At 47.7% G+C, this 20,932-nt stretch overlaps 5 protein-coding genes across 5 annotated transcripts; 2 read left to right on the top strand and 3 right to left on the bottom strand.

Moving 5' to 3' along the window:
* Positions 1-248: 248 nt before the first annotated feature.
* On the bottom strand, positions 249-3,177 carry GIQ15_04139 (V-type proton ATPase subunit a; the record flags this gene model as incomplete). Its single annotated transcript, XM_033551556.1, has 6 exons — positions 249-589; positions 672-1,230; positions 1,291-2,523; positions 2,588-2,823; positions 2,894-2,972; positions 3,046-3,177. The coding sequence occupies 6 exons, from the start codon at positions 3,175-3,177 to the stop codon at positions 249-251; spliced, it is 2,580 nt and encodes an 859-aa protein (XP_033405286.1).
* Positions 3,178-3,637: 460 nt separating this feature from the next.
* Positions 3,638-4,180, top strand: GIQ15_04138 (MOSC protein; the record flags this gene model as incomplete). Its single annotated transcript, XM_033551555.1, has 1 exon — positions 3,638-4,180. The coding sequence occupies one exon, from the start codon at positions 3,638-3,640 to the stop codon at positions 4,178-4,180; it is 543 nt and encodes a 180-aa protein (XP_033405285.1).
* A 667-nt stretch (positions 4,181-4,847) lies between these two features.
* GIQ15_04137 (uncharacterized protein) lies at positions 4,848-10,885 on the bottom strand (the record flags this gene model as incomplete). The annotated part of the gene is made up of 3 exons (XM_033551554.1): positions 4,848-4,910; positions 4,974-10,377; positions 10,443-10,885. 3 exons carry the CDS (start codon positions 10,883-10,885, stop codon positions 4,848-4,850), a joined length of 5,910 nt encoding a protein of 1,969 aa, XP_033405284.1.
* A 736-nt stretch (positions 10,886-11,621) lies between these two features.
* On the bottom strand, positions 11,622-13,159 carry GIQ15_04136 (GPI mannosyltransferase 2; the record flags this gene model as incomplete). The annotated part of the gene is made up of 3 exons (XM_033551553.1): positions 11,622-12,078; positions 12,124-12,724; positions 12,802-13,159. 3 exons carry the CDS (start codon positions 13,157-13,159, stop codon positions 11,622-11,624), a joined length of 1,416 nt encoding a protein of 471 aa, XP_033405283.1.
* Positions 13,160-15,301: 2,142 nt separating this feature from the next.
* On the top strand, positions 15,302-17,125 carry GIQ15_04135 (uncharacterized protein; the record flags this gene model as incomplete). The annotated part of the gene is made up of 1 exon (XM_033551552.1): positions 15,302-17,125. The coding sequence occupies one exon, from the start codon at positions 15,302-15,304 to the stop codon at positions 17,123-17,125; it is 1,824 nt and encodes a 607-aa protein (XP_033405282.1).
* Positions 17,126-20,932: the final 3,807 nt, after the last annotated feature.

Raw genomic sequence — 20,932 nt, 5'->3', positions numbered from 1 at the left:
TGCATCTCGTCTGACCGAGGTTCTAAGTATCACTATATTGGACGTTTGGGAGTTAAGCACAGCTATGGATAACTTCAACAAGTTGATATATGTTTATCTGGGAGATATGAATATGACGTGTATATATTGTACATCGCACTGTAGAGATAACAAAGAAAATTATCGTTTCTCCAAGGAACGAAGTTATTATAGATAATTGGCAACGTGTAAAGACAGAAAACCGGAAATAGGGTACGGAAAAAAAGCAACTAGTCCACTGGGTCCTCTTGCAGTATAGCCTCAAAGCTGAAGGGAGTAAATGGTATACCGTCACCAATGAAATGTTTACTCATCGCTTCGACCCAATGGAGACGAAGCGAATGAAGCATAGCACTGGTTCCTTCCATTACGCAGAGAATCGAGATAGTGAGGACGAACCAGAGATAGAATGTGATGACGGTCATAATAACTCGGAGAGTGGGAGAAGTCTGGAGGAATGCATTGCCGATGGTCATGCTCCACAGAACGGAGGAAAGCTGTTGATGAGCAAGGGAGAGAGCCCAAAGTCGGAGGTAGGACGCGGTATGTGATACACAGTTGAGACAGAATTCTAGTAGTCAGGCAAATTAGCTAAGTTCTTGTGGCATCTTTTCAAGGGGTAAGCAAAAATTATTAGGAGGAAAGTGGCATACCGATAGTGTGAATAACTTGATGGATCATTTCTTCAGAAAATTCGAACTCATGGTGCTCTTCGCCTTCACCCATATCTTGGGTGACCATACCAATGCCATCGGTGTCGTCCATGCTATCACGCTGTCCGGAAATCAAGTTTTCACGTTCATCGTCGTCATCTACTGCACTGGTGTGAGCAGCTTCGTTCAGGCCCCTGTAACCAAGGGCGCGTGCACGGTTGTTCTCCCAGCGAATATACAGCGGTTTGAGGAGTAGAAGTATTGGGACCTGAATAAGCGCCAGGAAAAGTAGAATCTTTTGAACGGTTGCTTGACCAGGGTAGAGCTCGTCATCGACACGGCCAGGTGAGAGGAACATGAAAATAAGCATGTTCAGGAGGCCGGGTGGTGGTAGGCCGAGCCCGTTCCAATCGACGGACCATTTGTAGATGATGGTAAAGACGAGATATCCAAAGATAGACTGGAAAAAGATCATTCCTGGAACGAAATTTCCCCAAATCTCGATGGGCTTCTTGAAGTGGCGGGCGTTTACAAAGGACATACATAGGGAGTAAGTCATCTAATAATAGCGTTAGTAATCCAAGTCGTTATGTAGGGAGCAGATGACAAGAACACTTACATGTGTCCAACCTAGAATGATACTAAGCTTCATCTTGTAACTGTTGGTGAAAAGCAAGTTGTTGTCAGCTCCGTGCCATCCCCAGTCTAAACCAAATGGATATCTGTATGATCCCTTTAGTTCCGCAAAGACGGTTTCGTTTTCGCCGAATTCTTCTGGCCAAGCCCAGGCACTCTGGAAGATGTCCATAGACTTCGAGAAGATATCGTTGTAAATTAATCCGGTGTACATAGCGAAGATTCCCATCATCAGCATGATATATCGACCGGAGAACGCCATGGAGCTCAGCTCATCCAGCTTTGACTTGCCGAGTTTTCTTTCGAATAGAATCAGGGTAACGGCTAGCATGGTCATAAGCAGAGCATGTCCAAAATCACCAAACATGACTGCGAAGAAGAATGGGAAAGTGACAATTGTCGGAAGACCTGGGTTGACTTCTTGGTATTTGGAGGTACCATAAGCATCAACGATAAGTTGGAAGGACTGAGTAAATTTGTTCGTCTTCATATATGTAGGCGGAGTCTTGTTCGTTCGAATCTGATTGACAATCGTAGGAACCGAGAGACCAGCTCTGTCGTTAACATCCTGTAGGGTCGACTTGATGACAGCAAGAGAGTTTGTGGGGCACCATGCCTCTGCAATCAACGTCTTTCTAGCTTGGTCGTAGGAAAACTTGTTAAGAGCATGGTAAACAGCCTTCTCTTTCTTGATAATGATCATCCAGGCGGCAAGGGAGCGAGCAATTTGGCTCAACTCCGCGTCGAGTGCATTCTTCGTGTTGCGCAGAACATTGCCCACGTCAGTCAAACGAGTGTTGACATCATGAATTTGGTCCCTTCGAAGCTCGCTATTTTCGTCCACAGTGTGCAGGTTGGCGCCTAGAGACTCAGAAATCTTTCGAATTTTCGCAATGATTTCCCTTCCGTGAGCGAATATAACGAACACGTTCTTGTGGATTTCCTCGTTCGTGGCCGGGTCAACAATTGGGTCGGGGATCTCGGACTGGTTCATGTAAAGGTTGCCGCGGAGGGTTCTCCATAGGATTCGCTCAAACGCTCCGATTCGATCCCTGGGAATAACACCGGAAACAAATCCAATGTCCATGACGAAGAAGGATGGTTGCTGGGCATCTCCATTTTGAGCCCTTGCTGGTGGTTGCTGTTCAACATCCCGCAAAAGTGGAGCTTCGTCATTATCAAAGGACTGTCTGATTTCATCAGTTTGACCGTGAGCCTGGGAGAGACGTTAGTATTGAACAAATAGGGTCAAGATGTAGTCCATGTAAATATAGATATACCCGGTCGAAAAAGCCGCCAGCTTCCCTCAGCACCCAACGTCGCTCTATGAGTTCAACCTCGCGCCTCTTCAAGGCCTCATAGCTCTCATTCAATGACGAAACACGCTGTTCGAGACTCTCGCTTCGCTCGGCAAGCTCGTCAATCTCCGAAGCCATCGGCGCAGCAAGGTTGTTGGAGAATTCTTCCGAAGGCCGCATCTCGATATCGGCCTTCTCCATCTGGGAGTGGAAGTAGCCTATTTGGTTGACACAGTTAGAGACAAGGTACGTCTATTTCGCTGGTCATCCCATAAAGGTCACACATACGAAGCTGCCTTTCCACATTGTCCAATCGTCGAATCTCGCTCGTAAACGTCTTCTGGAAAGCGGTGGTCTCTTCATTCAGCTGTCCGTGAAGCGTCATGTCAGCATTCGTGTCATCAACGCATACAACCAAAACAAAGTATTTTCATCCTCACATCTCTGAACTGGACCTGCCCAAGCTCACCAAGAGCACTGACGACCTCGCGTCCGATTTCGTTCGCGATATAGAGCTGGGTCAGGCTCATATCCGCCGAGCGGAAGAGGGTGTCCTGTGTCGGGCCCATCATTGCGAGTAGAGGTGGGCTCTACGCCCAATCCAGTGGATAGCCCTGAGAGTAAACCGTACAATATGCCAAAGCAGAACAGGGAATAGAAAAGGAGCGCCGCCGTGCAATATGGATGCTTGAACAACCAGCTTGTCGCTATGGCTGGTGAGCTTAACGTTCTGCCTACCCGATATGGCTGGTCACGTGTATAATGACTAAGCTATGCTTACATAAAACTATCTTCTCCCCTGAACTTCCAATCGGAACTTTGGATGTCGATTTATACGGGCATATTTGGGCTTGGGCACCAGACAGACGCATCATCCTCTGGCGCGGATAATTGTTCAGCATAATGAGGGGTAGCATGTCTCGCACGATCCCAGGGATCCCTCCCTAGACTACAGTCTCTCACAAGGCCAGCCAAGCCAGCAAAACGCCTCGACGCCATACTTAAAAGGAAGACATCAATAACTACTTCATCATGTCTGTTGTCAGCGTCTCGCTCTCAGGGAGCCATGATTTTTCCAAGACCCCCGCATCGACTATAACTCTGGTCCCAAACTTGGGAGTGAAGGGTGATGCCCACTTCGGAGAGACTGTACAGCATCGCTCCAGACTACACATCAAGCCGCCGCCCGTAAACCTGCGTCAGGTCCATCTTATGCCCAATGAGGCTCTGACAGGCGTTGCTCTTAAGCCTGGCCAGCTGGGTGAAAACGTCACTACGGCGGGGATAGACCTTCTATCTTTAAGCAAGGGAGCAAAGCTTCGTTTCGTGGATCGGAATGCAGATACAGCTGATGGTCCGGTAGTGGCTGTGACTGGACTGAGGAACCCTTGCCCTCAGATAGACAAGTTCAGGAGCGGGCTAAAGGAACACTTTGTAGTTCGAGATGCTGATCGGGCTATCGTTGATCGTAAGGCTGGGATCATGGGGATTGTGGAGGTCGGGGGTGACATTCGAGCCGGAATGAAGATTGTGGTGGAGGAACCAGCGGTCTTTGAACGCATGGAGTGCGTCTGAGAAGGACCCCTTTTGATACCATGAAGCAGGGTATGAATCTACTGGGTATACCAGGTAGCACTGGCCCTGTAAACGCTGACATTCTCCATGCCTTAGGGGTCAATTGTCTTCCTACTGCTGGCCTACGTGAAACACATATCGTCCGTCTCCTATTCGATATGCGCAACTGTAACTGTTGAGATCGGCTGGGCCCCTAAGTGGAATTGTAAAAGGGGACAATATGAATTTATTTTTAATATTTTCATTGTTCGTTCCGCTGCATACGTAAAATTAGCCAAACAGGTGCGGAATTATCTTATAAAAAGGGCTTTCAAGTTGCAACAAGATAAGCCAGTAATCTCCTCATTTAGAAAAAGGCCATGTTTAGCGAGCTTGATATCGATGATTAACAACAGCACTGATTAGCATGATAACACGTCACAGCCCAGGTTGTCTTTTAACCTACAGCTGTAAGGCAATTAAAATATTATGATAGCACCCAATGGTATACCTAGACTCCGAACTCTCCAAATCCATGGTACAAGTGGGCCATAATGCAGGGAAGCAGGTAGTAAACATAACGGTCAAAAGGGCTTTTCCATACGGCCATTTCGGGAACCAGGGAGATTTCAATAAGAATAATCCAGGATTCTCATCCAAAAGAGCGAGACCTTCCTTAAGGCGGTGCTTAAGCAAAGTAACTCTTCCACAACACTCCAGCTAAGTCTTCAATCTGATCTGGTTTGAAGGCCTGGGAATCAATTGATATTAGTTGGGGATCTTACGTTAACAGCGGTATCAGGTATGAGCTCACCTTGACATCTATGTGCCATGTATCTTGCCTGGTCTTCTTGAAATCACTGATAATAGACTTCACACTCTGGCCAACCACACCTGGATCTCCGCCAGCCTTTGTGCTGAGTGTTGTCAGTGCATCAGGCATCCAGCTTGGTGGGGGGCTAGTGTACGGGAATGCTTGAATGAGGGCTCCTAGGCCGAGAACAGCGGCGTGGCGTGTAATAATAAGCCGAGAGTGTTCTGGTGTAGGCGTGCTTGCACCAGTGGATGTGGCGGACGAGAATCCGGATGAAATAACTCTACGCTTCTTGGGCAAGGGGTGCTGGGCAAGGGAAGTTGTGAATCTATCGAGCAACTTTAGGACCATATCCTGTCGTAGAGCCACGGGCGAACATCGGATCATCCCAGAAAGAGTGGCAGATGCACCTGCTCTGACCTCATGTTGCTGATCCCCCAACATGCCGGCGACACATTCGAATAGCTTCTCACGATCAACAGCGGACAAAAGGAATAACCTGCGGAAATAGATAATTTGCATATTAATCATGACGCGAAGACGTTGATGCCAGGAAGGGGAGGTACGGCCAATTCGGATAAGAGAGTTGATAAAATCAGAATCTTCACCACCAGGGTGTGGGATGTTGGGAAGATGACGGAAAACGTGGTAAGCTAGAGATTGTAGCTCAGGATCCTCTTTGACATCCATCATATGTAAGAGCTGTTCTGTAAATAGGGTAGGGAAAAACTGTAAAAGCTGGGTACATTCAAATGAGGATAGCGTCGAATCAAGCCAGAGTAACACGGTTTTACTCCCGGAAGTATACGCAGATGGTGTTTGTTGGCCTGGCTTTCTTTCGTGTCGCCACTTTTCTATTCTATTGAACACTTCCGTGATCATGGTGATGAATTCCTCGCTGGGCTGATAGGCTCGATTGCCAACTGATGACGTTTTCTTCTGGGCTTGAATCAGTTGATCAACACTGGCATACGATTCGTGGTATCTTGTTCGGTAGATAGAAGCAAGCGTATGTCCCATAGCTTCACGAACTCCTTTATATGGGTGGTCGAGATGCATTAGGAAATCCTCAACGATGGGCTTTTCGAGCTGGAAGTGCCAACCGGAGTCCAAAATGCATCGATGGAGTAAAGTGATTTTAGAGCTCTCCTTGAAAGCGGCATTGGAAGTCATATCTAGACGGAAACTAGATAACCAGTCCACCAATGGCCATGACCGACGAGGATCCCTACATTGCAAGGTCAGATGAAGGAACTGAGACCAGTATCCTGAATTCTCAGGCGTGAGACCATCAGAGAATATCCTTCGAATAATCGGAAAGGCGTATTCCCATACAGCGGTGCGCTTCTCAACACTAATATCGGCCACGGAGCTTATAAGACCACCGAGAATCTCAGCGGTAGCGCGATGTTGGTGTTTGTCGCTCCCATCTTCATAGACAAGTTCAATCTCTTCTTTAACCTCATCGAAAGTTACGACAGTAAGCTCGTCACGTAATAAAAGCTGGAATACATAAACCAGCATGGTGGCAATAGACATCCGGAATTTATCAGCAGATGCATCCCTTGGCTCTTGCTTCAAATAGTTGAAGAATTCCGAAAGCCACTTGCGAGTCATCAATTTTCCCATATATTTGCGGGTATTCCATTCGAGGGAATCATAAACAACATCTCGTTCAACATTCGCCTTGTATGCTGGCATGGTTTTATCCCAAACAAGGAACCCGGGGTGATCATGGTCGATATAGTACTCTGCTTCGGGGTGGGCAAAGCTTTCTAGGTAGGAGCTTGTCCAATTAGGGTCTTGAGGGTTTGTTGTGACTTGTATTTTTGATGGGACGAAATGATTTCCGAGGATGTAGTCCTTGTAGTTATGGTGGCACACTGCCCTGACATCGATCATAGTAAAGAGTGCAACCAGAGTCTGAGAATACATCCATCTTAGGCCAGGATGAGAGTCGATGGAACCTGTAATGATAAGATCGATCAAATTCTCACTGGCTACGTGGTCAAAACGCATCCCCATTGCAATAACAATTGCCGACGTCCGAATGGTTTTCTTCCAGTGAGATGCTCTCGCCAAGTTGACAAGCTCATCTGCCATCTCTGCCTTCTTCTCTTCAATAGATATCCGCTTCTTTTGAATAGATTCCCGCTTCATTTCAATCTTCGCGGCAACGCTTTCGTCAAAGGGTGCAATGGATTTTATGATATCCTGGTTAAGAATAGCCATTCTGTCAGCAGCGCGTCCATAATCTATAACTTGATACAAGGTGCCGCTGCAAAGCTTTTGGATCGAAGGTTTGTCAACTGTAGTGGCCTCAATGAACGCCCTAATGAGCGCCGGCGTGTACTTCCAGTGACGACCGAGTGGTTTGGCCAAACTGCTATACATAAGAGAATAGATTGCGCCCTTAATACGAGGATGTTCATTCGCTTTTAGGGCTTTCTGGAGAGCTTTGATCAATGGGCGAATAACAAGTAGACGCGAGCCCCAAATAGACCGAAGTGCAGATTCCCCAGCCGACTGAGCGTTTCGTCTGATATCAGTATATAGCGATACACTAGACTCGGCTAAGTCAAGTAAAAGGGTCGCATCAAGCTTTGAACGTGGTCGGGGGGCTGCATTATGACGGAGTCGTTGCAAGTGATACACGTATGCTCGACGTACAAGTAATGGGCGAGGATAATCTTTTCTCACGCCACTCATCTTATATGGGTGGACATCTGCACCATATAGCTTTGAAACGCGGTCCAGTAAATGAGCAGACCGTTCGATACCGACATCGACAAACCAGCAGCGGTAGGCCGTGTATAGCGACGAGAAGCAGGATACATCATCTTCCTGTTTGTCAACCAGAAACCTATGAACATTGTGTAGAACGTGTCCGACTCGTTCCCTGATTTCATGGATGGCGATGTATAGAGGGTCGTCCTCCGTCAGCGGGTATCCTGCAGGATATTGAAAGGTGGGTCTGAGGGTAGACTCCTCAGATATATCCAGGGGAGAATCAGTATCGTCCATCTCAGCTTCTTCGTCGGCTGAGGTGTTTGCTCCCCCAGAAACGTAGGCGCCGCCCTGATTAGGGGCTTCCTCTTCGCGACATTTCGAAGCCGCTCTATTGTCAAATAGCGCAGAGATGCCTGCGATGATCAACCTGAGAAGCACGATGTTCCTCGTCACTTCATCTGACCAGTCCTTGCCACTTCCATCGCGTTTGATGTTGGGTGTATCGCTCGTCAGCGAGGTCAATGAATTCAACGCAGCCTCCACCTGAGATGTAAACAGCTCAACGGCAAACTCTATTTCTTCTCTTTGTGGGACGTGCCAGTTGATGGTAAGTTCTTTTGGGTCTTGTTTCTGACCCCATTGTTCAACCTGAATGCCCTTGAGGTATAGGTGAGGTTCATACATCGAGTGGTCGACAATGGTGGTCATGGTAAGGTTAAGTAGAAGATGGTGAATAAAGTTCGAAATATGTATGGTAGGGATACCCTTGCACTTTCGCTGCATGTACAATGCAATATCGATGAGGTCTTGTTTATACTTCAAGACCGTTCCTCCGACATGGACTACACACATACTCAGCAAACTGATATTCCATACCAGCCCACGATCGCGAGGCAAAACGTCACTGCCTGTTGTTCTGGTAGAAGCTGCGCCGTTTTCATCGATCTCAGTGCGAATATTTCGAATTAGCAATGGAATGAAGCGCTTCAACGCCTTTTCAGGGTTAACCTTGCAGAGAGCATTGCAGATAAAAGCCATGGCATCTCTTGCTTGATGGATAACACGGTCGGAAACAAAATCCACAATTTTATTCAAGGCCAAGTCATATAACTCTGGAGAAAGGGTGGATAAAAGAGGTAGGAAAGTTGCAGGTAGGGTGTTCAGGACATTCTCTTCAGGTGAGCCACTACGCACTCGCGCAGCATCAGGTAGGTTCTCCAAAAGAGTAAAAACCCTTCCTAGGAACGAGATCAAGAACTCTCCAAACTCCGTGGTGGATGAACGTAATATTTTTTCTTCATCCTCGTCAGAGAGTTCCGTGTCGTAGTTCATCTCGACAGAGGCCCCTTGCTCTTCCATTCGCTCAAGCTCTCCAGTAACCCATTCCACGGCAATCATGTTACCATTGACATCATCGCGGCCTTTTGTAAGATCTTCAAAAGGTATGTTATAACACACAGCTTGAATAAACGCAAGAGAATGCAATGATTTCCCCAGGTCATTGGCATCAATCCCGGGTAGAGCCAGGCCGAGTAGTGTGGTAATATGGCAACGGAAGCCTTTAGTTCGTACCATGATTCTTGACAGGACTTGTAAGGATCGGAGGGACGAGGCAGTTCTATGGACCTCTACCAACCCCTGCATCGACGGGTAGATTCGTTGCAAAGCTCCGGGAAGAATCAGGTTCGGCTCCAGATATGCCAGGGACTGAAGTGTCGAGAGGAAGAAGTTCATTGCAGTTCCACTCTTAGCGTAGATGCCCATGAATGTCACGTCTCGTAGACACAATACAAATCGGCGTTTAATCGCATCAGTCAGTCTCCTCTCTGGAGGTACCTCCATTTCCCCATTGCGTTCCCGGTTCCATCGCATGACAAAAAAGTCTGCTAGGTAGTTAACTAGCTCCGAGAGAGTCTTTGTCCATGATCCCGAGTTTGAAGGGTGAAAGAAAGTCTCGACAGCTTGAATCAGCCCCTCTAACCTGCTAAGAAGCGAGTCTTTGGAGTCTGCGCAGTCTGGTGAAAGAGACATCACCGTCCACCTAGCAATGTCATGCGTGACTGGATGATTTCTCGAATCACGGTCAAGCATTATGGCCAACCCAGCAGACATATCAACTATATCACTGTATGAAGACGTCGCCTGTCCCACTGGAATCTCAAGCAATCTCAGGATAGCGGTGAAAATAAGCGAAGTTTGTTCCTCGGTGAAGATTCCGAATTCAGAAAATGGAATATGTTTAGCAGGGAGAGAATCGCGAGCTAACCGCGACAGAATATCTAGGAAATTCATATCAAACGTCCTGGAGCGGTTTACCAACGACCAGAGATGGAAGTATGTTGGGAGGTAATGTTGGGGGATTAAATCGAGTCTTTCTGGGGGTGCTGGTGCTGTGGACACGAACAAGTTCATAAGGCCAACTACAATAAAGGCCCCTTCAGTGAACGAAGTTGTGAAATGGGGAAGAAACTCTTGTAGCATATTAGGAAGCTCAAGGGGATCAAAATAGAACTGTGCAAAGGAACAAAGTTTTATCAAAGTTTTGATATTGCGTTTGTTGCTTATCGAGTGTACGAGTTCTGCCTCTGATGGAAGAACGAACACTTTTAACTCTCTGTACAGCGGTCTCCAGTCAAGAACTATATCCTTGATCGGCCGAAGGTAATGTTTCCGCCTTGTATACGAGTCAGCACGAGAATAATTGGCAACATGGGCAAAGGTATCGGATATAGCACATACTTGGTAAGAACCATAAACATGCTCGAGAACCGCTCTGCCACCACGGGATCGATACCAGGAGCAAGGGCAAGCTCATAATAGAGCCGTACCAGCTTCGACCGCTGTTCTCTCGTAGGATCGAACTTTAGAGACAGCCAGGCTCGGAGCTCTCGAGTCCAGTGCACCGCACCGGGGGTAAAGTCTCCTGATTCAATAGCCATGTACAGGTGTTTGAGGATCTCCTCAAAGTTGTGCTGCCGCAATTCATCATCTTCAAGTTCGTAGGGAGGGTATTCGAGATAGGGATACGTCCGCGGTCGGCTTCGAGCCTTTTTCGAACGGTCCTCAAGCACGGTGCCGTTAAGCTGGGCCGACTCTCCGCCGGGAGAGGTAGCCCGGGAGACCTCATTGCCACCGACAACCAAGTTGGCCGTCAGCACATCTGGAAAACGATCGATATTCATTGTTTGAGAGCGTATCGAGCTGGCATGTAGGGAAGAGTATGGGCGATATAGTGCTACCTAGGCTGCAAAGCTGTCAGAAATTCAAATCGAGCCTTCTAGTTTGGAAATTTGTAGAATAGCAAAGGAGATGTTTTTTCTCCAGGGTCTGCGAGCGGAACTCTTACTGCTTCTTTGATTGATTACCGGCCTATTCACAGTTTGATATCTCGATTTCGTTTTCTAGGACATTGGCGTATGCTCTTGTGCCCGAGTTACAGGTATCAAGGTCGTGTGCAGCTAGCGTGACAACAACACAGGTCACAGAGACAGTGGTTCGTCAAGGCGGCAACGTAGAGCAGCAAATATCACCTGTAGAACGAAGCCAGCGACCTAAAACCCGAAGCTCATTCACCTCGCAAATACCTGTGGCGATAGATGTCGTTTGAAGCTCCGGAAGAACACTTTTGAGCTCCGTCTTTTGTTGTTTGAGCGCGCCAAGGCACGTGAACTAGTCAAGATGACATAATAGCTTCTTCACTGACAGGATAGATGTAGATAGATGAGATATAGGAATGAGAGGATGGATACTGTTTGGTAGAAGTGAGAGCTTGTTATATACTGGCAGGTATTAGTAATGAATGGATAATCGCTAATCCTGACGCCGGCTCAGGCAGATCAACGTCTACGCAATTAACGAACAGCTACAAAGGTAGAGATACGGCCTTCGTCAGCCTAGCTAGTTGCCTGGGTCTTGTGCCTATGCTGGAGGGAGAAACGAGGCGAACAGACACGCCTGGACGAGCCCATACATCACGGTCACACGCAGGATTACGTGAGAACTCAGCCAGCGCGGCAAGGTCGTGGAATTTCTTTTCTCGCTCACCAGGCAGGACGCCAGAAACCAGTACCAGAGCGGATAGCCTGACGAGATTCGGTTCACGATCTGGATGTGGTAGTTTGTGACTGCCAGGAGCGCGAGCACTACTTGAGGTAATGCAAGTCTGGCCTGGTATCTGAGGCTGTAGCTCGAGTCAGAGTCGGCTTTGGTTTCTCCTCCGTCCTTCTGCCCTGGCTCAGCAAGCATCGGTAGCAGGGTCGCCCATACTCGTATACCGGAATACACGAGTATACATATCGCCGGAGCCGCTATACAGAATAGAGGGAGATTCGAAAAGGTCCAATATCTCAAAAAGCCCACATTCCTTTGATCGGAGCTGTTAGCATCCATGTTAAACGCGCAAATAGGCTTGGAAACTCACCAGTAATATGCCTGAACCCAAGTGTAGATACTTGGTAACAGGCGACTGCACCACGGCCGCGAAACTTCCGCCAGACAGAACTCTTTATATGCCACATATTGCGGCCCAACGATCCCTATCAGAATCAGACTACCACCTGCGCCTATCATGGCCAGGCGTCGTAGTACATGCCATGACAGGCCATGCGTAAATAGCTGGTGCAGTCCAAACACAGCGTCATAGACGAACAACAGGCCACTAAGCAGCCCGTTACTCCGTACGGCCGTTGCAACGGCGAACAACGCACCGGCAGAGAGAAATTTAGCATCTCGCAGGTAGAAGCTCCCTCGACGTTCATCGTTGAGCGCGGTAATGAACATATAATAACCCGAGAAATTGAGAAACGAAAACGGCGCCTCCATGTAAGGTGCAGAAAGAAAGGCGCCTGCAGGACTGACGATGTGCAGTGCCGATGCTAGGAATGGCAATGCATCGGACTTTTGTCCATCACTCTTGAATATGGCCCGAGATAGCCTGTAAAGCACCAGGACTGATAGATAATGGCATAGATGCGAAAGGACGACACCAGCCACGGCAAGGTTCTGCAGGCTCCTCAGGGATGCTAAATAACATGTTAACAATCACATCATTTATCAAACATGTCATCTAGAAGATGGAACAAGACGCGACTTCACTAACCAGGGAGTATAAATGATAGAAGCCTCGTATACCCATACCCAAACGCCCATTCCTGCTCAAACACATAACCTCTCTGCGCGATCTTCAGGAAGTAAATCGAATCCCACCTCGCTACCTTATGCGCAACATGCGATATCAGCCATTCCACCGTCCCGGCAGAGTTACGAGCATGTTCCTCTTCGGGCGAGAGAAGCAGTGCTGTTGACGTGTCGTACCCTGGTCCCGGGCTGGCGAGCACAATCAGGAGCAAAACTATCTTCCACAGGCAGAAGCATTTCGTTAATGTGTATATTGGCTGATTTAGAATGCCGATGTTGTCAATTGTCGTCCGCGTCACCGTCGTCCGCGTTGAAGACATTCGTTCGATGACAAGCTACAAGCTCTGGATTGGACGGAGCAAGCTAATCCTCAACGTTATTCGTATTTAGCCGAGTAAATGTAAATAGCTATAAACGTTAGGAGGCTTAGACTGAGCCATCGACCAATGTTGCTGCTTTGACTACAACCGGTAACATTTCGTTCCTTCGAAGCAACGGTCAACGGAGTTAACTAGTTAATATATTTGATTTAACGGATCGCCATTGGCTGAACACGAGCCCCAGAGCTTCTTAACTGATTTTATTCGTGATGAGTTCAAGACGGGCATGATGGAAGTACGGAGTAAGTAATCAGGCGGATATAAATATCATTCAACGCAACAGTTACTCTATACAGTTAGCTTCGCGGTAGGAAATCCATCAGATGCATCCGAAGTGGCATCCCTACGCAAGTCAACGTCTGGCCACGAGACAACTAGGGCTCGCAGGCAACGACATTTCCGCAAGGCAGGAATTCACGTCAACGTACTCCCATCCGGCTGCTTCTAACCGGTGCTGCCGTAGCCTCTCACCCAAGATTTCTCGCCCGGATGCGTGTCGCACAGCAAATGGGGTCGACGGGCTATACCGCCATAACACCCTGGTAATATTTCTCAACCGGACATAAGGGTTCCCTGCAATGACACCCAGCAGCAAAAGGCTCAATATTTGTATTTTTCATTCCATTTCGCGGCCATTCGCAGCTATTTCGTAGCTATCGCAGCTATTTCGTAGCTATCGTCGCCCTGCTTGTCGTTCTAGCAGGGCATCTGACTAGCCGAACTCCGGTAGCCTGGAACGGAGGTTTTGGATCAATGGTTCCGACAACCTTTGGCGGATTCTTTTGGTCCAGATGATCTGGTGGAGCAGGAACGAGAGAACTGCCGAGATGATGTGTTGTGCAGGCCTATGACCGCCTGCATATTTCAAGAGGTTAAGCCCCAGGTCATTGGTACCTCGATCCATCTTGGCTGATTGGGCTTGTAGCTTCTGGCTGCCGTCAGCCCTCCAGCTGAAGAACAACAGTCGGTCAACAGGCCAGAGACTGGGTGTTCCCAGGTCTATGCATCGTGAAGATATTAGAGATGAGTTATATACCGCATCCTACCGGCAACACATCGCGTGTTGAAGACACCCACATGGCCGCCGCATTCATGATCAGCAAAGACCAAGGACCGAGGAACTCTCGCAGGGATGCGGCGGGGGCGTCTTCATTGGCCTAAAAGGCACAGGGTGAGAAAAACGAGGAAACCAAGCTTAGAGTGGCTAACCAACGTGAGCAAGGCCGGAGAACGGATGGTCTTTATACCAACTTGCTGTCAAATCTGAGCCACCGCGAACTCTAAGAAGGCATGGCTCGTATAACTCGCGCGCATAACTTCAAGAGGCTAATCGGAGAGAGGGCGTTGCGGACGAAGGACGGGGAGACATGGAGTGGAAGAAGTCGCAAACTAGGTGGATGCTCGATGGATGCACCGGCCCGTGAGGCCCTGCTCTGTATGTTTCAGCCTTTTTCGACAGAGATATATATATATGCAGCAAAGATACGCCCTTGGTTCAGGGTAGGATCAGTGCGTGCATCCTTCTTGTGTCTCCTTTAATTCTTAAAACATCGTTGCCTCCCCCGTAACCCTGGACCCGATCACCACGGGCGGGCAGATCTCATATAAGACCAGACACTCGCCCGGTTTCGCCAAAAGAAAAGCCATCGTTCGTTGTACGAAGTGCAGGTTCGCAACGGGGTACAATACTCTCCGTCTCCATGTGGACAGTCTGAAACAACGGATCTTTGTTAAAGCCTGCTCTCTTTTTAACTCCAACAGTACGGGAGCATCGCAGTTGGTTTTTGGTCCGCCTAAAATCATCCGTTAGTATACACGATTATATATAGCACCACGGTGTGGCCAGGGAAATACATATCGTCTGCTGTTCCGGCTTCTTCTGCTATCTTGACCAAGCATCTTGCGATTTGAGATTTTGCGCGTGGTCTATACACCAGAGGCACGCGATCTCATACACCTTTCCTCAGAAACTCAATGGGATATTCACACGCCAGACCCAGACTGATACAACTTGAATCCTGGACATTCCTGGCCGGTTGAGATAGAAAGGCTTCACAGGACCTATGACTATCTCATCAAGCTATGCAGCTCAACCTAGGGATAACCGCTGACGCTGCTGCTGCGCATCGACACGAGTACTCGGCCTCCCCAGATGCACAATCGGGAGCCTCTGCTTTCTTTCCATCCGCACGATCGATATTGTCTCTAGGATTTGCTTCCCTGACGAAGCAGGGAGGGACTCCCTTTTCAAGCTCTGAAAGTTCGACACCTATGGCGCAGAATAACACATATCACAGCATTGTACCATCATCATCAGTGATATTTCAGGAGCCCGTTTCCACCGAAGAGACCGCCGGACATGTTGAATCAGACTCGGACAGTCCTGGCACCAGTGGGAATATCAGCCCCCCTTCCAGTCCTTCTAAAAAGCAGTCACCTCGTTCTAGGACTGTCCTTCGTTTTGCCCATCCTCCACCAACTACTCGACATAAAAGGCTGAGGATTCGTCCCCGGCTACTACTCCAACTCCAACAGGTCTCAAATACTACCCGCCCTATCTCAACTCTTGATGTCATTCCATCTTCTCTCTTCAAGGCCCGTTCTCCACGCAAACTACCTGGCGCCTTTGCAGGTCGAGACCGTGCTTGCACGGCTGATCTTATCATCGTTCCAAGCGATACATACGAGCCATCCTATACTGGTGATGACGACAAGAGCATACGGAACGAATCATCAAACGAGCTCCGGGAGCCAATTGCCACGATATCCCAGCTTCGCAAAGAGGATGCGAAGTCTAAGAGCAATGTCGAAATCTACTTGACCAATGGCCTACGCTGGACATCAGAGTTTCTGCCCAAGGGCGGCTACGGATTTACTGCTACAGATGAGCATGGAATTAAATTGTGCGTGCGCTGGGTCGTTCGCGGTCGAAGGAACCGTAGCTCCTCTATTCAAGGGGGCGGTCGACAGTCGCCCAGCCCAGACGACGGGAAACGACTTACCTTTAGCATTATTGATCCGCAAACTCGTCGTCATCCGATTATAGGTTGGATATGTCGTACTGGAATTGAAGTACTAGATCAAGAATCCCTCTTATCTATATACGCCAATCGCAAACCCGACATTCCAGGCTCTCCCCCAGGCGAACCCATACCGAAACATAGCCCTGTCGAAATCAACGATAAAATCCAGCGACTAATCACCATCACCGGGATCTGGGTCGCGTTTCAGGAAGGATGGGCTGGAAACCCACACGTTACATATAGTGAACCCTCCACTAATAGCCACAACACCAGCCCACTCCCGTCTCCAAGTGCTGTGGTATCCGCAGAACGCTCTCCAGACGCTGGCGTTGGAGATATACAGACAGACGACCTTCCCGATCGCAACAATAATCGCCAGTCTTTAAAATCACGCATCCGCCAGAAGGGACGGCGCTCTACGGCTCCCCATCCCCGCCCGTCATCACAGAAACCTCCCACACGTAGGAGCTGCTCTGATGATGGCGTCGGTAAAGAGAGCTACCCTTCAACTCCTATACATGCAAGGTCATGTAGCATGCTTTGCACAGGGGCCCAAGAATCATCACCCCCAAATCACCCCCACCGACCAGTTGCGTTCCAGGATCTAACCGACCATGAAACGTCCGACGAGACAAACTATCATGATGATAATGAATCTCATTCTCTCCCAGGGCCGGCCCCAGGACACAGCAATAGAAACTCAACTCATACAGCTACCAGCCCGATATCCGGCTCTAGCGCTTCTCGCCGAGACCTAACACCGACTCCAGATCAATCAGTCACCTCTTCGGCAGGGAGCAAAGATAGAAGAAGGCGGTGGAAGTTCGGAGACCTGCTTGATGGGGTCCGGGTTAAAAAAGGTGTCAAAACCGCAAACCAATAAGACAGTTCTTATAATGATACCCTCTCCTCTTTTCATTAGTGTATATAGCATAGCGCCGCATCCCTATGGTTATCTTTTTATATCTCCGAAAGAATCATCCTACTCTGATGCATAACGCCATCTCCTATGCTTGCATATAATCCGCCATCGTAAGACATATTTCTCTCCCAGGTCTAAGATCTATCCCACTTCTATAGATTGTCCAGAAGAACCTCGGCTCGTATTAAAGCGTATCGGATATCAGGAATTCCGATACCCGAACATACGTCACAACAGGCTGCTATTCGTTATCCTCTGTATTTGTTGTAATATTGTGTATAGAACCTAGTCATTAGATGAGTAAGCTGTATAATTCCTAACGTAATCCACATGCGAGCCGGCCACCCAAGCGAGCCGGCCACCAAATTCAAACGCGTACACTTTTCAACTAATTAACAACTTCTATATGCGATAATGCCACCAATTTGTAACAAAAATAATAGAAACTCTATAGAGATAGAGGGAAAGATTAAACTTATAATTCTTGCTTTAAAAAATAAAGAAATTACCTCTATTTATAAAGCTATATATTAATTTAATATACTAAGGTTAACTCTTATAGATGTTACAGACCACCTGCGGCGCAGCCCCAGGATATACACTCATTGGACAACAAGATTCCGGGACGGAATAACTACACATCACGTGACCATAAGGACAGGTCCCAGATGCCAAGACCAGGGACAGGTCCCTATGGGACCGGGACATCAGGTCCACGACGGGACCTGAGAAGAATCAGGAGGAAGGGACCAGATATACCATGTATATAAAGACACTCATTTCCTTAGGATCAAGAGTCTTATACTCGCGATTAAACCAGCTATAGTTTTACTATATTACTTAATATAAAGCACCATTCTAGTTATCTTATACTATATTTACTAAATACCCCTTTGCCCATTAACATAGGTCAACTTTATCTTTACTACTTATAAGGACCTTTAGCCTTTATCCAACCCAGGCACTGACTAAAGCCACACTTAGAACTAAGGGATAGTCTTACTATAGTATTCTATCTTACCCTAGTACCAAGCTATCTCCTATAATAACTCACTTTTAACCCAAGCTTTCCTTAAGACCTTTATACCTTCTGTCTTATAGTAGGTATGAACCTCTAATTACCTTTAAGTAATCAAGGAGCGCCGTCAGCTTGTGATATTGATCGCCCCAACTTCACAGTTATAAAAAGGTATAATTAATTTCGACTTGATAGAGCCCCGACTTCATAGTTATAAAGAGGTAAAAGTAATTCTAACTTACTAGAGCTATCATACTATTATAGATACTCCGACCTAAGTGACTTATGATTATATATTAAGAAGGACAAAACTAGGTATGTATCACCCTACCCCTGAGAGCATACTAACTATAGGAATATACTAAAGCAAGACGAGTCAATATGTCATTAGTAAGTGGACTAACTGTCACAAGCTGACGGCGCTCCTTGATTACCTAAAGGTGATCAGAGGTTCACACCTGCCGTAAGACAGAAGGTACGAAGGTCTTAGGGAAAGCTTGGGTTGGAGGTGAGTCGTTGTAGGAGACGGCTCGGTACCGGGGCGAGATAGAATACTATAGCGAGACTATCCCTCAGTTCCAAGTGTGGCTTCAGTCAGTGCCTTGGTCGGATGAAGGCTGAAGGTCCTTGTGAGCAGTGAAGACAAAGTTGACCTGCGTCAATGGGCAAAGGGATATTCGGTGAATATAGTATAAGACAACTGGAATAGTGCTTTGTATTGAGCAGTATGGTAAAACTGTAGCTGGTTTGATCGCGAGTATAAGACTCTTGATCCTAAGGTAATGAGCGTCCTTATATACAAGTCCTTGTATATCCTACTCTCCCGAGTCGCTTGGTCGCGCCGTCGACTTCGTCGACCTGGCGGCTTATACTGGCTCTCCCTGCTCTCTCAGTCGCTCTAGTGAGTCGGGCGACTGGGCGAGTGGGACGTGGTTATTCCGTTCCGTCTTGTCCGTCCAATGAGCGTATACTCTGGGGCTGCGCCGCAGGTGGTCTGTAACATCATCCCCTCCTTTCTTATCGAGTCGTCTCGACGAGTGCATAAATATCCGTGAGTGTCCTCCCTTCGTGTTTTTAGTGTCTTCCTTCCTTTTCAGCGCCTCTCGTCATGTACTAATCATGTCGTCCAAATCCAGTGATTCTTCTCTTAACAGGCATCGTCTTGCCGAACGTATCGAACGCTCTGGTGTCGTCATGGCCTCTCGTTGTTCTCGTTGTGCTCGCCTTCAAAAGGAGTGCGTCGTTTCTCCCGAGTCGAAGAAGTGCAGCGAGTGTACTCGTTCTGGCAAACGGTGTAACGCTGGTGACTTAACGTCGGATCTGGATTGGAACAAGCTCGTTCAAGCTACTGATCGCTTGGAGCGTGAAGAAGAGGAGACTCGTGCTCGGGTGTCGGAACTGTTCGGTCGTCTTTCCCGCATCGAAAAACAACGGAAATTGCTTCGCTCCCGTGCTGGCGAGTTTCTTCGCTCCGATGTGAAGACTGTGGAGGATCTGGAAGCCTTGGACGCTGAGAGGGAGCAGGCCTTGGCTGCTCAGGTTTCTCTGTCCGATGACCAGGCTTTCCTTCAGCAAGAGGCTCAGGATCTCTTCGCCCTGACTTTCGGTGCCCCTTCCTCCGGTGATTATTCTATTGATCAACTTCTTGAGGGCCTTCCTTCTCCTGGTTCTTTACCCGTTGGTAGAAATTCTTCACCAGGCGCTGCGAATGCTTCAGGTGCCTAGCGGGTTCGTAAGTGTTTTCTGAGAAGTCATATCCTTTCCATTTAACCAAGTAGTGAGTTCGTCCGCTGATCACTTTCTTGTCTAGGATTTTCTCGACTTCGTATTCTTTTTCTTGATTTTCTGGTTGTATTTCTGGTTCGTATGGTTTGGCGTTCTGGGGTGCTTTTTCGAGTAATGAGACGTGAAACGTTGGGTATATTTGCATGTGGTCTGGAAGTTGGAGTTTGTAATTGAGTTGTCCAATCTTTTCCAAAATCTTGAATGGTCCCAGTTTCTTGTGGTCCAATTTGTCGCTTGGTCTCAATGTCTTGATGTTTCGTCGAAGTAGGAATACTTTTTCCCCCTTCTTAAAGTCTGGCGCTTCCACGTGCCGTTGGTCGTAGTAGTGTTTCATTCTGTAGTTCAAGAATTCGAGATCCAACTGTAAGTGTTTGTGGAGTTCGCGCATCTGTTCTGCCGAAACCTCTGCTTCTAAGGCGTGCGTCTTGCCTTCTTTTGGTGTTTTTATCGTTTCCGTTTCTCTTCCGTAGTTTGCAAAGAAAGGTGTCATGCCTGTCGAGGCGTTCTTCGCTCCGTTGTAGGCGAGCTGTGCCATTGGTAGTAGTGAAACCCAGTTATCCTGTTCGTAGTTGATATAACATCTCAGGTACTGTTCCACTGTTTGGTTCATCCTTTCGCTTTGTCCGTCTGTCTGTGGGTGATATGCCGTCGAGGCTTTCTGTTCAATCCCCATTCTTTCAGTGAGTGTCGTCCAGAATTTACACATGAATCTTGTGTCTCTGTCTGATATAATTTCGTCCGGTAATCCTTTGTCTGCGAAGACATGTCGTAATAGGATGTATGCTGTCTCCGGTGATGTGGTCTTTTCGATAAATGGTATGAAATAAGTATACTTCGTCAGTCTGTCCGTGACTGTAAGTATCGAATCGTATTGAATGCCCGTTCGTGGCTCTGTTGACTTCGGTAGCTTGACTATAAAGTCCATCGCTATTGATTTCCATGCTGTTTCCTTGTATGGTATAGGC

The sequence above is a fragment of the Arthroderma uncinatum genome (genome assembly GCF_011692745.1).
Source record: "Arthroderma uncinatum strain CBS 119779 chromosome Unknown scaffold3, whole genome shotgun sequence".
In the NCBI taxonomy this organism is placed as follows: domain Eukaryota; kingdom Fungi; phylum Ascomycota; class Eurotiomycetes; order Onygenales; family Arthrodermataceae; genus Arthroderma; species Arthroderma uncinatum.
Note: the sequence above shows the minus strand (reverse complement) of the source record. Positions and strands in the feature narration are given on the sequence as shown.